Raw genomic sequence first — 15,491 nt, 5'->3', positions numbered from 1 at the left:
CTGAGAGCTGCCATGCTGCGGCGGAGGTGGTGGCAGCTGCCGGCGCTGGCCTGCGCGGCGCTGCTGGTCGTCTGCTGGACGCGACGATGGCAGCCTGACCAGCGGCACGACCACGCCATACTGTGAGTGCTGCGGTCCCTGCGAGTGCTGCGGACTCGAACATTCTCATATAATTTAATTAATTTTGTTGTAGATACTTCAGTTAAATTCTTACTCTGGGTGATAATTAATGAATAATTTAGTATTATTATGTTATTAATAAAATTAAATAACGAATAAAAATAATTAAACGGGTCGTACGCAAGCCGTTAACTTTCAACTGCGATAATTTATTACAACTTAGGTTCCCGAAGTGAACTTTTCAGTTTTCACCAGAAAATCGAGACAGGATAGCTTGCTGCTGGACGCTCACAGTTTAAATTTTGGGGCTAAACAAAACCATAAAAATGTTTAACTAAATCCAAATCCTGCTGAATTAATAATTTTTTACGAATATATTTGGATTATTTTTCTTACCATGACGTATTTTTTGCAGTATCAGCTTCTATCATAAAAAGCGAAAATACTGCGGAATCAACAATTTTGAAGTCGTATAATCAATTTAATATTTTCTCTCCCACACGCCTATTTCAACTTATAAAACGCATTTTCGATGTCTCAACTGAGTTCATCACTCAACCCATCAGGAGATAAGATGAAAATCTCACAATGCAAGTGTAGAAAACTTTTGACTTTGACCGTTTTGAAGCCGTACCTTAATTGTCGGGTTAAGGATTCGCATTACTTTACAAGAAATCATCCTTCATTAGCGGCTCCTCTCCCTCCATTATCGGCTCCCCTCCTTTCATTAACGGCTTCTTTCCCTTCATTAGCGGCTCCTTACCCTTCATTAGCGGCTCCTTTCCCTTCATTAGTGGCTTCTTTCCCTTCATTAGTGGCTCCTTACCCTTCATTAGCGGCTCCTTTCCCTCCATTAGCGGCTCCTTTCCCTTCATTAGTGGCTTCTTTCCCTTCATTAGTGGCTCCATTCTCTACCTTTAAGGGCTCCTTTCTCTTTATTAGTAGTTATCTTCTCTTCTTTAGTAGTTCCTTTCCCTTCGGCGGCCACGACGACCATTTTTAAAATTAAGTTTGTGCAAATTTTAAGTTTGAAACTTTGTATACATATGAATGGAGAGCACCTACGGAAATAATATGCTTAGTTCTCATATAATAACTGCATGTAATTTCCTCAGAATATCCTGCTGCGGTACGGCGAGAAACACAACTTGTTCTTCGCTCTGCCCTCGCACAACTACTTCGGTGGCGGCAGGTCCTACGTGAGAAAGGAAATGATCGACGCGCAGTTCGAGAACATCTTGGGCTACGACATCTACGCTATTCACTCCAGGTGGAATATCACTGAGGTTTGTAGTATAACTGTATAACATATATTTATCACTCTAAGTGGAATATCACTGAGGTTTGTAGTACAGATATCATGAGATATGTTTATCACTCCAGGGGGAATATCACTGAGGTTTGTAGTATAAGATATATTTGTATTGCATGATATCGGCTTTGGGCAGTTTGTTCCATCCACATCAAAAAGGTTTAGTTGAACTATAAGCATTTGAAATTTGATGACCGGAAACGTTTTTCCAAAGTAATCAAATTAAATACTTTAATACTCCGGTAGCCAAATCGGACGTGACTTATAATAGAGAGGAAGTGACGTGAAATACCTAATTCGCCTAAAATACCGGATGAACTAGACTGCGCACCTTGCTCAAAGTTTTAGCCTATGGCAAAAAAATATAACTCAGTACTCACTGAAGTGAGTGACAGAGAGCGCATTTTCTCGTCGACGAAAAATTGAGGTCACGGACGGACGGACAGACGGACGGACAGACAGACGGACATGGCGAGCACAATAGTGCATTTTTTTCCATAAATGGGAAAATGCGCTAAAAATGGAGAGAAATTCAGACAATTTGTTCATGACACGGCAGAAATCAGTTTCTCGGGACTCAGGTTTTAAAGACGTTCCAGTTACCGGGTATTTAATCATGTAGCTTCTTTTTTAAAATAAATCCGGTATTCAAACTTGTTAAAAACTATTCAATTATTTTCATTTCATTCAAATTATGAAATTAAATTGAAGATAAATCTTCAAAATTATTAGATATGTTACCCTAATAATATCAAAGTAGCAGGACACTCGTTTGCGAAAAGTGAACCAGCATTTTTTTTTCACCACAGATGAAGCGAATAATGCCGAACGATACAATATTCATCACGATTGTCAGGGAGCCTTCCGAGCAATTTATCTCCCTATTCGACTACACAAACATGGAGGTAAGTTATTCTTTGTATAAAATGAGTTCTGCATTATACTCAATACACGAGCTACTACATCCGAATGGTGTGTTTATCATTGTGGTAATGCAAAAATGAATCGTATCTGAATGTATATCAATATATGCTTTGACATTAGCGACCATAAGAACATTTAAATTATCTGGTACTCGACAGCATGCAAAGTGTTCTTAATAAATTATGCGCGGAGAAAATTGTTCCATTTTTCATAACCACCTGTGAATTTACTGTAACTCAAAAACAAACGGAATAATGATGGATAAAAGATAGCTAATTCGTGTTTGTATTATCGTCATCTCCAAGCAGGCGTTCCATAAAATGAACCTGACAACGTACGTCAAGACCGTCCATGCCAACGACGCGCGCATGTCAGGCTACATCGGCTACAATCAGATGACCTGGGACTTGGGCCTTCCTGCTGGCCAGTTCCAGAACATGACGGCCGTGCAGGAGCTGGTGAGATGCAAGATACGTTATAATAATTCAACTCAGATTTTAAATTCTAATCACTAGAAGATGGCTATACCGTGAACGGTTCTAAAACCTGAGAAAGTTCGAGCGTATAAATTGATAGAGTGACATGAGAAGATATCGATATCGCATGCAGATATGCAATATTACTAAAAATTACGCATTCCAGGTGGACGAGGCAGATAAACTCTTTGATTTGGTGATGGTGACCGAGCGCATGCCAGAGTCGCTGATGCTGCTCCGTCGGCTTCTCTGCTGCGAGCTGGACGATCTCTTCGTGCTTCAGGTCAACGCTCGCAAGCCCAAGGTGACGTTATTATTGATAGCCAAGGGGTTATTGATAACTCCAGCTCCGAGTGTCTCATGGCTGCGTCTCCAAGATCCTAGCCAGGTACCGCCGAACTACTCATGGTATTCGTGGTACTGTCACAATATTCATGGTATTCGTGGTATTTACAATATTCATGGTATTCGTGGTATTCACAATATTAGTGGTATTCACAATATTCGTGGTATTCACAATATTCGTGGTATTCACAATATTCGTGGTATTCACAATATTCGTGGTATTCACAATATTCGTGGTATTCACAATATTCATGGTATTCACAATATTTATGGTATTCGTGGTAGTTACAATATTCATGGTATTCGTAGGATTCACAATATTCATGGTATTCGCGGTACTGTCACAATATTCATGCTATTCGTGGTATTCACAATAATCATGGTATTCGTGGTATTCACAATATTTAGTTTACAATGAGCATTTAACCGTTCTTTAACATGGTAGCTATGATTCAGTAATACCCCTTCCTGTAATCCTTCAGTAATGATCAACAAATTCAGATCATTCATTAATGATAATTCGTATATTTTTGCCACTGTTTTATTCATAAACACAAAAATCAGATAAGTACTTGAATCGAAGTTAATAACTTCCTACTTATGAAAAAGGAAGATAAAAAAATGTTTGCTCGAATACTCAGAATATGCTACTGTTCAATAAATGGTCACTCGCCATTGGGGAACCATTTTAGTCTCCGGTTTGGACAACAAAAATCGCATGAATTTTTTATATCAATGATCAATGACGAAGTCAAGAGGGAAATTAAGTAATTAAACAAATAAAAATTTACTGTATTAATTTATAATCTCATCGACGTTCCTGAGTGCAGGTACAACGAAACAGGCTCCTACCGACCGGGCGCGATCGGCGGCAGCAAGCCTCGAGTCACAACACCCAAAGTCGTCAACTACATCAAGAACATCAAGCAGAAAGACCCTGGCATCTTCGCTTGGGAGATCCGAGAGAAGCTACTGAAGGATAACGTGTGCGACAAGTACAACGTACCCAGCGTGTCATCCATCTCAAGGTGGGTATCTAAATTGTTAATTACTTAGGAGATCCGAGAGAAGCTACTGAAGGATAACGTGTGCGACAAGTACAACGTACCCAGCGTGTCATCCATCTCAAAGTGGGTATCTAGATTGTTAATTAGCTTCGGAGGTCCGAGAGAAGCTACTGAAGGACAACGTTTGCGACAAGTACAACGTACCCAGCGTGTCATCCATCTCAAGGCGGGTATCAACTTCAAGATTGTTAATTAGCTTCGGAGGTCCCAGAGAAGCTACTGAAGGTTAATGTGTGCGATAAGTACAACCTACCTATAGCGTGTCATCCATCTCAAGGTGGGTATCAAGATTTTCGAAGCAAATAAAAGCCAAATAAATTCACTATATCGTTATTGAAAACGTGTTCAATAACGATATAGGGAATTTAACTGACGTTTTATTTGCCTTTAAATTTTGGTGAACTTGCGATTAAAAAAATTAATGATATAAGGTGGGTATCTATTCATAGTTAGCCGCTCGTAGTATTCACATTATGGAATGGATGTAGTATTCACTTTCCTGCACAGCTGGTAACTTGAGTTTCATATCTGCTATCAAACTATCATGTTATAAATTATTAATTGTTGACTTTATTTATAGGAAGAAGAACGATTTACTGAGGTTTTTACCCACAATATGAGGAATAATTATCGTTACCGATAAATAAAATAGAGTTGAATTAACTGATCGATCATTCAAATTGGGATTATGCTCACTGACCTCAATTTATGTCAAGTTAAGGCTCCTAAGTAGTGTTTTAATCATCACTTTGATTGGTAAAATAGTATAAAGATGGTAAAAGTAAAACGAAAAAATAAGTGGACAAACATTCAAATTTGCGTGGTTTTAGCATCATAGTTTAATGTAAAACCCAACAGTCGAACAGTGATTAATTTTGCAATGAGCTCACGAATAATTTCCCTACAGGATCATTCGAAACAGGATGGGCAGTTCTCTTCACCAGATGGCGCCGTCTGGCCCGTACGATGTGAAGCCTTCCTCAAGCATCTACCAGAACCTCTACCCTGCCTACACTGCTGCCGTCACGGGCTACATCGCCCCTGCCCATCAGCAACAGCAGCAGCAAACCCATCACCAGCAGCAAGCGTCTCATCATCCAAATCATCAGCAACAAATTGCACAAAATCCTTTACTTTTACAGAGCCAAGCGCATCATCAGCAGTCGTCACAGACTGGAAACTCTTCGTCCAATCCGTCCACTCCATCGTCAGATACTCCGCCAATAGCAGTCACTCCGATCCCCACAACGGCAACTCACCCAGACCATCGGGGCAACCATCATCAAAACGCCTCTAGCAACAACAATCCTGTAAATAATAATAACATTGGACACACCAATCAAGTTTCTGAGAAGGCAGGATCTCCGGCAACAGCTCCTGCGCACCAAAGAAGTCCATCTCCGTCCTCCTGCTCNTTTATTATTTTTTTAACCTCATGACAATTGGGTTTTTGTCTGCAACATACATTGTATACAAAGCTAGATATTTTTTTCTCTTCCGGGCAAGTTTATTCGCTTTTCGCTTAACTCTATGCAAAAATAAATAAATTTTAATTTCTTTGGCAAGTCGATTTCTCGACGTTCACGGTTATCCCCATATGATATTTCAAAATTAATGTTAGTCCCTGGATGGTACGAGAAGTTCTGACATGGTATGAGCGCCTGAGAGCTGCCATGCTGCGGCGGAGGTGGTGGCAGCTGCCGGCGCTGGCCTGCGGGGCGCTGCTGGTCGTCTGCTGGACGCGACGGGGGCAGCCTGGCCAGCGGCGCGACCACGCCATACTGTGAGGGCTGCGGTCCCTCGAACATTCTCGATTAATTTAATTTTGTTGTAGATACTTCTGTTAAATTACTCTGGGTTATACTTAATGAATAATTTAGTATCATTATGTTATTTATAAAATTAAATAACGAATAAAAATAATTAAACGGGTCGTACGCAAGCCGTTAACTTTCAACTGCGATAATTTATTACAACTTAGGTTCCCGAAGTGAACTTTTCAGTTTTCACCAGAAAATCGAGACAGGATAGCTTGCTGCTGGACGCTCACAGTTTAAATTTTGGGGCTAAACAAAACCATAAAAATGTTTAACTAAATCCAAATCCTGCTGAATTAATAATTTTTTACGAATATATTTGGATTATTTTTCTTACCATGACGTATTTTTTGCAGTATCAGCTTCTATCATAAAAAGCGAAAATACTGCGGAATCAACAATTTTGAAGTCGTATAATCAATTTAATATTTTCTCTCCCACACGCCTATTTCAACTTATAAAACGCATTTTCGATGTCTCAACTGAGTTCATCACTCAACCCATCAGGAGATAAGATGAAAATCTCACAATGCAAGTGTAGAAAACTTTTGACTTTGACCGTTTTGAAGCCGTACCTTAATTGTCGGGTTAAGGATTCGCATTACTTTACAAGAAATCAATCTATTTACGGAGCTCGGTTTGCAAAAGCTTGAGGGCAACGGCATAAAAGATGAGGCTCTTGTCACCTCACTAATAAAAATATTAACTCCTCTGTATTATATTATTTAATTAGTTTGATTCAAATACTTTACATTGCTAAAATAATGCAAATGTATTCCAGGATGCCACGGGCCGCGTGGCTCACGCCGAACTCGTCTTGTTCGCCTCAGCGCCACATTGCCTTCCTCAAAACCCACAAATGTGCCTCCAGTGCTGTGCAAGTATGAATTTCATACGAATACCATGTCGAAAAGCAACTCCACTCATATACAAAATTGAAATTATTTCTTCCAATTTCCTATGAAATTTTGTTGCCTTATCAACTTTAATCATTAATCTGTAATTTATGCTTACTTTATTTAACTTCCTTAGTTGTATAGAGTAGTAGTTCCTCAGTTCCGTTCCTTTTCTTACCTTAGTAGTTCATTTCACTTCATTAGTAGTTCCTTTCCCTCCCTTAGTGGCTCCTTTCCCATCATTAGCGGCACCTTTCCCTTCATTAGCGGCTCCTCTCCCTCCATTAGCGGCTCCTTTCCCTTTATTAGCGGCTCCTCTCCCTCCATTAGCAGCTCCTTTCCCTTCATTAGCGGCTCCTTTCCCTTTATTAGCGGCTACTTTCCCTTCATTAGCGGCTCCTCTCCCTCCATTAGCGGCTCCTTTCCCTTTAGTTTCTCGGGACTCAGGTTTTAAAGACGTTCCAGTTACCGGGTATTTAATCATGTAGCTTCTTTTTTAAAATAAATCCGGTATTCAAACTTGTTAAAAACTATTCAATTATTTTCATTTCATTCAAATTATGAAATTAAATTGAAGATAAATCTTCAAAATTATTAGATATGTTACCCTAATAATATCAAAGTAGCAGGACACTCGTTTGCGAAAAGTGAACCAGCATTTTTTTTTCACCACAGATGAAGCGAATAATGCCGAACGATACAATATTCATCACGATTGTCAGGGAGCCTTCCGAGCAATTTATCTCCCTATTCGACTACACAAACATGGAGGTAAGTTATTCTTTGTATAAAATGAGTTCTGCATTATACTCAATACACGAGCTACTACATCCGAATGGTGTGTTTATCATTGTGGTAATGCAAAAATGAATCGTATCTGAATGTATATCAATATATGCTTTGACATTAGCGACCATAAGAACATTTAAATTATCTGGTACTCGACAGCATGCAAAGTGTTCTTAATAAATTATGCGCGGAGAAAATTGTTCCATTTTTCATAACCACCTGTGAATTTACTGTAACTCAAAAACAAACGGAATAATGATGGATAAAAGATAGCTAATTCGTGTTTGTATTATCGTCATCTCCAAGCAGGCGTTCCATAAAATGAACCTGACAACGTACGTCAAGACCGTCCATGCCAACGACGCGCGCATGTCAGGCTACATCGGCTACAATCAGATGACCTGGGACTTGGGCCTTCCTGCTGGCCAGTTCCAGAACATGACGGCCGTGCAGGAGCTGGTGAGATGCAAGATACGTTATAATAATTCAACTCAGATTTTAAATTCTAATCACTAGAAGATGGCTATACCGTGAACGGTTCTAAAACCTGAGAAAGTTCGAGCGTATAAATTGATAGAGTGACATGAGAAGATATCGATATCGCATGCAGATATGCAATATTACTAAAAATTACGCATTCCAGGTGGACGAGGCAGATAAACTCTTTGATTTGGTGATGGTGACCGAGCGCATGCCAGAGTCGCTGATGCTGCTCCGTCGGCTCCTCTGCTGCGAGCTGGACGATCTCTTCGTGCTTCAGGTCAACGCTCGCAAGCCCAAGGTGACGTTATTATTGATAGCCAAGGGGTTATTGATAACCCATTATTGATAACCCGTTATTATTGATAACCCAGATAGTTACGTATATCAGTGAGAAGGTGATGCCAAACGTTTTCGTTGTGTTTTCCACTTTAGTATAGAATAGTTGGACATCGAATTCATTTGAGGTAACTGCTGAGTAATCTAATACATCAATGACGACGAAGTAAATCCTCACATCCCTAATAGAATTGTCAGCAACAGATTTTCGTTGTTATTTTCATGGGAATTCGTTCTAACTTCAATATGATTTACGGGCTGTTAAGTCCACATATGGTGGATGTCTGATATTTTTAAAGATTGATTATGACCATTTCCCAATCAGTAGTAAAATGAGAGAATGGACTAATAGTTTAAAGAATATTGTTCACGCAAGTAATGTGCGGAAGTTCGGGCGCTGTCTGCAATGGGGATGCATTCGCATTGTAATGCACCTGTAATATTAGTGACTATGACTAAAGACGACCTCTAATATAGATCAAATAATTTGACGCCTTTCGCCTTTCTTTCTGCCGATGTAAAGTTTACGCATCCAGGATGTAGAATACTTGTTCAGGTTTTCTCTTGATTCAACATATGGTTCCTGAAAACAGATTAAAAGCATTAAATTTAAGAAAAAATAGAATGATACAATTACACTTACTACACATCCATATTTCGATAGAAATATTCGAAAAAATTAATCAGTTGGTACTAGAGTTCAGGGAATAGTTTCTTACCAAAGAGTGTGAGTACGTTACAGGTTCTGTCGCTGTAAACAGTCGCAAGACATTTCAACTGAGAAACAGAAGCATTGCCTAATTTTCAATAGCAAATTTTTCCGTAGTTGGAACTGCACAAGACATGCCAAAATACGGCGGCTGCAATAACGTTTTCCCAAATCTGGCTTCCGCGCATCTTCGATTGAAAATATTTCTTTGTTAAGTCTTGAACGTTTGTTGCTGATATGCATCTATTATTATTGATTTTTATTATCGACATAAATTGATTTAAATGTTACCACAGACACTTAGATTTGCAGGTACAGTGTCAGCTAAGGTAAGTGGGCATATGTGTCATTAGGGGGTTAAAAAAGAGAGATTATAATTCATTTATTAATTAATATCATAATAAGCACGTTCGCTGATATTTTCACAACTTACATTTCATAGCAGACCAACAAAGAAGTCGTCTTAGATTCGTCCACCGAGAAGCTCTTACGGCAAAGGCTCGCCGCGGACTACAAACTTTATTCTCACTTCCTCCACAAGTTGGACGACTTGGTCGCCCTGTACGGCGAGGAGCAGATGGTGCAAGACATCGCCGAGTACAACTCCATGTCCCTTAGGAAACAAGAGTTCTGTGACTTTAAGCAGGTTCCCCATGAAATTAATAACAACGTAAGTAATGTGGAAACAGTTGCTTTGATTTATATGAGGGGCATCCGGAAAGTAGTACCCGTTTGGTAATTGAACACAAGGAAGTAAATATTAACAAATGTAAACATGTTTATTGAAAAGAACATGTATTACACTACTTCTCTACATATAATCGCAAGACAAATTTAAGCATTTGTCGTATCGTGTCACGAGTTTTTGTATACCAGTGTCTTATTCCTCCGCCGCCAGTGTTTCTGGGATCGGCAAGGTGTACTGCTCATTGATTTCATGACCCGTGGAGACACAATCAACGCCAATGCATATTGTGCAACATTAAAAAAATTACGGCGGGCAATTAAAAATCGACTGCGAGGTCTGTTGTCTACTGGCGTCATTCTCCTGCACGATGATGCCAGGCCGCATACGGCTCGAATAACACAACAACTTCTCCAAAAATTCAAGTGGGAAATTGTCGACCATCCACCCTACAGTCTGAACTTGGCACCTTCAGATTTTCATCTGTTTACGAAACTCAAGGACTTCGTGGCAGGGACAAAGTTTCAAAATGACGAAAAACTGAAAGAACACGTGACTGCGCATCTCAATACACTGGCGGCGGAGGAATATGACACTGGTATACAAAAATTTGTGATACGATACGACAAATGCTTAAATTTCTCCCGAGATTATGTAGAGAAGTAGTGTAATACATGTTCTTTTCAATAAACATGTTTATATTTGTTAATATTTACTTCCTTTTGTTCAATTCCCAAACGGGTACTACTTTCCGGATGCCCCTCGTATGTTGCAGGTTGTTGTGCTGTACTTGTAGAAATAATACAGCCTGAATTTAATGATATTATATCATACAATGTGAATTCAATAGTAATGAATTTCAGGTAGGAATAATTATGAGACTATAATTCGTTTACGTGTAGATGAGTTGGAGATTTTTTTTTGCTCCTCTGCGAGCAAAATAATGGATCCGTATTGCATTTATTTTATGGATCCCTTGCATTTATTTTATTTGTACAATCGTATGTAACCATATGCACATGTAAAGTAATCGGTTTTTGAAGGAAGTTAACAGAGCCAATTTCTAACTGCGATCTTGCAGTTAGTGAAGTTACCTCCATGAATATTATTGATAGTTTAATTTACAGTACATTTATTTTGTTTAGCCAATAAAATATTTGCGTTAACACTGACATCTCAGGTACCCTAGCCATAAGGAATTGTGTCTTTAATTGGAAAAATTAATAATATCGATTAATAAAACTTATGTGCATTAATAAAATAAATTTACAATGTACAATTCGTTCCAAAGCTACCTTTCCTTGGTCTCTATTAATTTTTTTATTGTTTTTTCTAGGCAATAGGCTACCAGAGTCAGTCAAACGACCAGCTGTGTGAAGACGTCACCAGAGGGGAGATCTTGTACCTGGACAAGCTCAGGCTGAGCCAGAAGAAGATGGTCATCAAGCGCATGACGGAAGCCAACAAACCCATCCCCAACCATCTATCTCTACAAGGAGGCTTCAAAATTGAACCATTAATCCCTTAAATTCCATGACGTATGTTTCCTTAATGTTATATTGTAGAATATTTGAAACGCTTTGCAAATACCTCGTTGCCTTTGTTGATTGCTGGACACGATAGTGATACAACAAAAATTTAGTCGAAAATATTCAAAGACGTGCAACAAAGATAATGCCGGGATTAAAAGGCAAGCCTTATGAAGAAAGGTTAGAGATTATGAAGCTTCCAAGCCTCTGTTATCGACGTCTGCGTGGTGACCTTATTGAAGTATACAAGTAAACCCACGGTTTATACAAGGTTCCAGAAAGATTACTAGAATTTGAAAAGGTAAGGGCCACGGCTATAAACTAAAAAAACTGCGTTGTAACACATCCATGCGACAACATTTCTTCTCGCTTCGAGTCAGCGACATGTGGAGCAGCCTCCCTGATAGCATCGTTGACGCTCCGAGTATGAACGCCTTCAAGAACAGACTAGACGAAGCTATTCAGGAGCATATGTACAGTCTTAAAATGCCTAGCAAATTACGGACCTGGACAATAAGTCCAGCAGCTATCTCAATCAATCATCAGTTATGGAAAGATCGGGTTCAAAAGGCCGGATCCCTTGTGGGATGTAGTCACGAAAAGTTCAAGAATCGGCAACAGGCCATGGGCCTATTTCTTCAGTGCCGACACTTATATTCTATTATAGTGAGGTCATTGTAGAAGATTGGGTCATCACGCCTGTCGCCGATACCGAACGTCGCACAACTTTTCACAGCTTGTTGTGGTTCTCGAACACGCAACACACTGCCCCCATATATCAACTGTGCTTAATTGACCACCTCGCCAACTTTGACAAGAACTGTCAAATAAAGTTGGGATCAAACCCACAATCTTGGGACTCTGAACTTCAAACACAAGGACGCCCTACACAGTGCTAACAAGTGCTCTGTTTCTCTGAGAGGGTGGCACGAGAGAGGGGATATTAGTGCTGTCTACGACGAGCTGAAGGAATGAACCAACTACTGCATAAAAATTGAATACTTGCAAAACGTGATTTACTTTTATTTGAAGGCTAGTGCTACTATGGGAGCGAATTTTTGATTTCGCTTTTTTGACCCAATATCCGGGTTTTATTTCGCGGAGGGCCTGATTTAGTAAAGATAGTTTCGACATTAAAATTTTCTATTGTTATATTTTATAATTGTTTTTAGTCAAATCAAAAGCTATAGTTATCGTATATATGAATCGTTTGATCGTAGCTGCATTATAAATGTACTAACAGAAATGAACGTCATTCTTCTTTCTTTTCACATGAATTGACGTTTATCTACTGTGCAGGTCAGCATTCAGCTGCAGAAAAATCAATATCAATGTAGGTTTTAATCCAAATTGCGTGCCCTAAAACTAGTATTTCTTTAAGGGCATACAATTAGCATACGAAGCCTTGTACGCTTTTTAATTAATTATCATGGGCCATGCCCATGATCATATCTCAATTTTCCGTCCGTAAAAGTGCAGTTGAAATTCTGTATTATGTATTTGATGCTTGGGTATATTGTACTCCTAGTCACCCACAAAAAGGAAAGCTTGAAATGAAAATATTTCTTCAAATCATTATTTAACGAGCCGGAATATTGAGCTCGTTATCAGCTTTTCAGTAATGGAAAGCTTACAACTGGTATCTGTAAGCTTCCATTAGTTTGACTGCCCTTTTCCGCGTTGTCATTAATTTGTCTGCTCACTGTCAGTTATATGTCCGCTCTCTAAACCAGATTTGTCAGTAACTCATCTGCTGTTTGTCAGTGATTTTTCTGATGTGCCTTTAATTTGTTTAATCTGTCTTCATTGTCGTTAATTCGTCTGCTCTCTATTATAAAACCTATGAAAGTGCCGCTTCATTTTCAATCCCATTCTTTCCAATGTTAAACTTGTGCAACCATTTCTCGACCAGGATATAAAAAAAACTTTAATTAGAGGGCGAACTTCACAGTTGCATGCGCAGGTATAAGTGCTTGAGTAATTAATCCGCTGACGAACAGAATTTGACTGAAAAAATCAACATGACCCTTATTAGTAGAAGCTAGGATTGAACGTGGCAATTAGACTTTGCTTACGAATGGTGTGAAAGGTGATGAAACATTCTGTATAGACGGAGTATTCAATGCCAGTATTCATGCATACTCAATACTCAGTCATGGAGCGTGGTTATATTTTAACGTGAAGCTCACAAACAAAAAACGGCCAACTGAACGTTACTCCATTTGTGCTTATGGCCGCTATAATCCAACGTAGGAACAATAACCGATTCATGGCCGTGCTTCGATAATATCAAAAGCGTGAAATTTTAGATGGACATTGTCTTCAGAAACGAAAGCAAGATATATTGACTATACGAGTAGTTCGTGTTTGACGTTTGACTCAGAAATATTCGACACTGAAAATCTTTGAAAATATTTCATTAGATAATATCAAGGAAATTTTTCTGGCTCCCCTTAACATAAAATGCATGCAAATTGAAGATTGCATTCGCTATAGCCGTGACTTATAATTAAGAATTTGATAAAATATCTTGCTTAGCAAAGTCAAGTGAAAGCTGTGCCATCCTGCTAGACCATTATAGAAACGGCCGAACACAAAAGGATGTGTAAGATGAATTCACAACAAATTTAATTGCGTCACCATAAAAATACTCAAAGTATAACCGAGCTAATACTCATCATAGGGTGCTGATCATTCATGTAATTTCACAAAATTCACTTTCCGATTGCGCAATGGCTGCATGAATTGCACAGATTCAGCCGTTTTATTATTGCATTTTAGTTTATTATTGCACGATTATACACCGAAAATCACCTTACTCAAGATATTCCTTTATTTTCCAACTGCAACAAGGATCTATGAGTTTTGTAGAAAATACTTAATCCGTTTCGAAATTTTTACTCGAGGAAGTCATTCACTTTTCAAATGCGCAGTGGCTACATTAATTGCATTGATATCAATTAGGACATTCAAAATAGGGTTATAAAATTTTCAGTGTTTCAGCCGTTCCAGAATTTCATTTTCGGTAATACCATCTTCCATGATTTAGCACCAAATGAATGAATTGTTTTAGTTTAGAAATTTGTACTTGTACAATTTTTTTAACGAAACAAAACTTTACATAATTTGCGTAGTTGGAAAGTTAATTGCTTGATTTTTGAGATGTAAGAGTCTAACGTCGCGTGTAGTTCTAGCCAGTAATACAGTATAAAGCGGATGGCCAGTCTAGCTTCCATAGGTTACAAAAACGCAACCTCGGCATTTCCCTCCATGCTCGACAAAACAATATTGCACTAAAGGCTTCAGCAGCTCAGTCATGTATAGCTTATTCCTAAAACAGAACAAAAATATCGTGAAACAATATTGCAGAACATTATGCGTGCCGGCAAACATTAACCAAGTGCTTTAGCGGAGTCATGGGTCAATCTTTTTCTCAGTCTTCAGCCGTCTTCTTGGACAAACAATATTTTGTATCTTTTCCGTAGTATCTTGATTTGCTTTCTGCATTCATTTAAGACATTTTGTAAAGCAACGTAAGTTGATACAGTTTATTGGCGATTCGATTGTTATAAATGAATAATATATTTATTGTTCATCATATTTATATATATTTCTATATTGATCTTTGTTTGCCATTAGTCAAAAAAATATTTTACACCAATTTCACACCAATTTAAATAGTTTTTTCCTGTTCTGTGGGAAGGTCCACTCGAATTTTGTAAATTCCGTGAGACGCAAACGTTGTTGGTTTAATACAGCGCGAGCGACATATTCAATGATTCGGCATTGACAACATGCAAGTACAACAAAAAATATTTAAAGTTGGACGGACTTGTCAAGAAGCGTTAAGTATTAAATTGTCATGTAGCAGACACAAAGATTATATTGAACACGGAAGAATACGTTAAGAGATCGACGAGGTTGCACAGAGCGTTCGACTCTTGCAAAGCACATTTATTCTGGCGAATGACAAAATTTATTAGAACACATTGCACATTTTTCA

The 15,491-nt window shown here is 38.6% G+C and overlaps 2 protein-coding genes across 2 annotated transcripts; both read left to right on the top strand.

Moving 5' to 3' along the window:
- Positions 1–12: 12 nt before the first annotated feature.
- Positions 13–5,653, top strand: LOC108682023 (the record flags this gene model as incomplete). The annotated part of the gene is made up of 9 exons (XM_047880578.1): positions 13–122; positions 536–590; positions 1,236–1,406; positions 2,242–2,337; positions 2,665–2,814; positions 2,999–3,136; positions 3,180–3,220; positions 4,008–4,205; positions 5,152–5,653. Coding segments are annotated over exons 1-9 (1,461 nt in total), but the record flags the coding sequence as incomplete, so codon positions are not given.
- A 1,979-nt stretch (positions 5,654–7,632) lies between these two features.
- Positions 7,633–11,636, top strand: LOC125177916 (galactose-3-O-sulfotransferase 3-like). Its single transcript, XM_047880583.1, has 5 exons — positions 7,633–7,728; positions 8,056–8,205; positions 8,390–8,527; positions 9,720–9,944; positions 11,296–11,636. The coding sequence occupies exons 1-5, from the start codon at positions 7,633–7,635 to the stop codon at positions 11,485–11,487; spliced, it is 801 nt and encodes a 266-aa protein (XP_047736539.1). The 3' UTR covers positions 11,488–11,636.
- The last annotated feature ends 3,855 nt before the right edge of the window (positions 11,637–15,491 follow it).

Source organism: Hyalella azteca, unplaced genomic scaffold (genome assembly GCF_000764305.2).
Source record: "Hyalella azteca isolate HAZT.00-mixed unplaced genomic scaffold, Hazt_2.0.2 contig5628, whole genome shotgun sequence".
NCBI classification, from domain to species: Eukaryota; Metazoa; Arthropoda; class Malacostraca; order Amphipoda; family Hyalellidae; genus Hyalella; species Hyalella azteca.
This window is presented reverse-complemented; position numbering and strand designations above follow the sequence as displayed.

Coding starts and splice junctions, on each gene's coding strand:
- LOC125177916 (XM_047880583.1), top strand. CDS start 7,633: ATGAAGCGAATAATGCCGAACGATACAATATTCATCACGATTGTCAGG. Junction 8,206..8,389: donor TGACGGCCGTGCAGGAGCTG/GTGAGATGCAAG, acceptor TACGCATTCCAG/GTGGACGAGGCAGATAAACT. Junction 9,945..11,295: donor CCCATGAAATTAATAACAAC/GTAAGTAATGTG, acceptor TGTTTTTTCTAG/GCAATAGGCTACCAGAGTCA.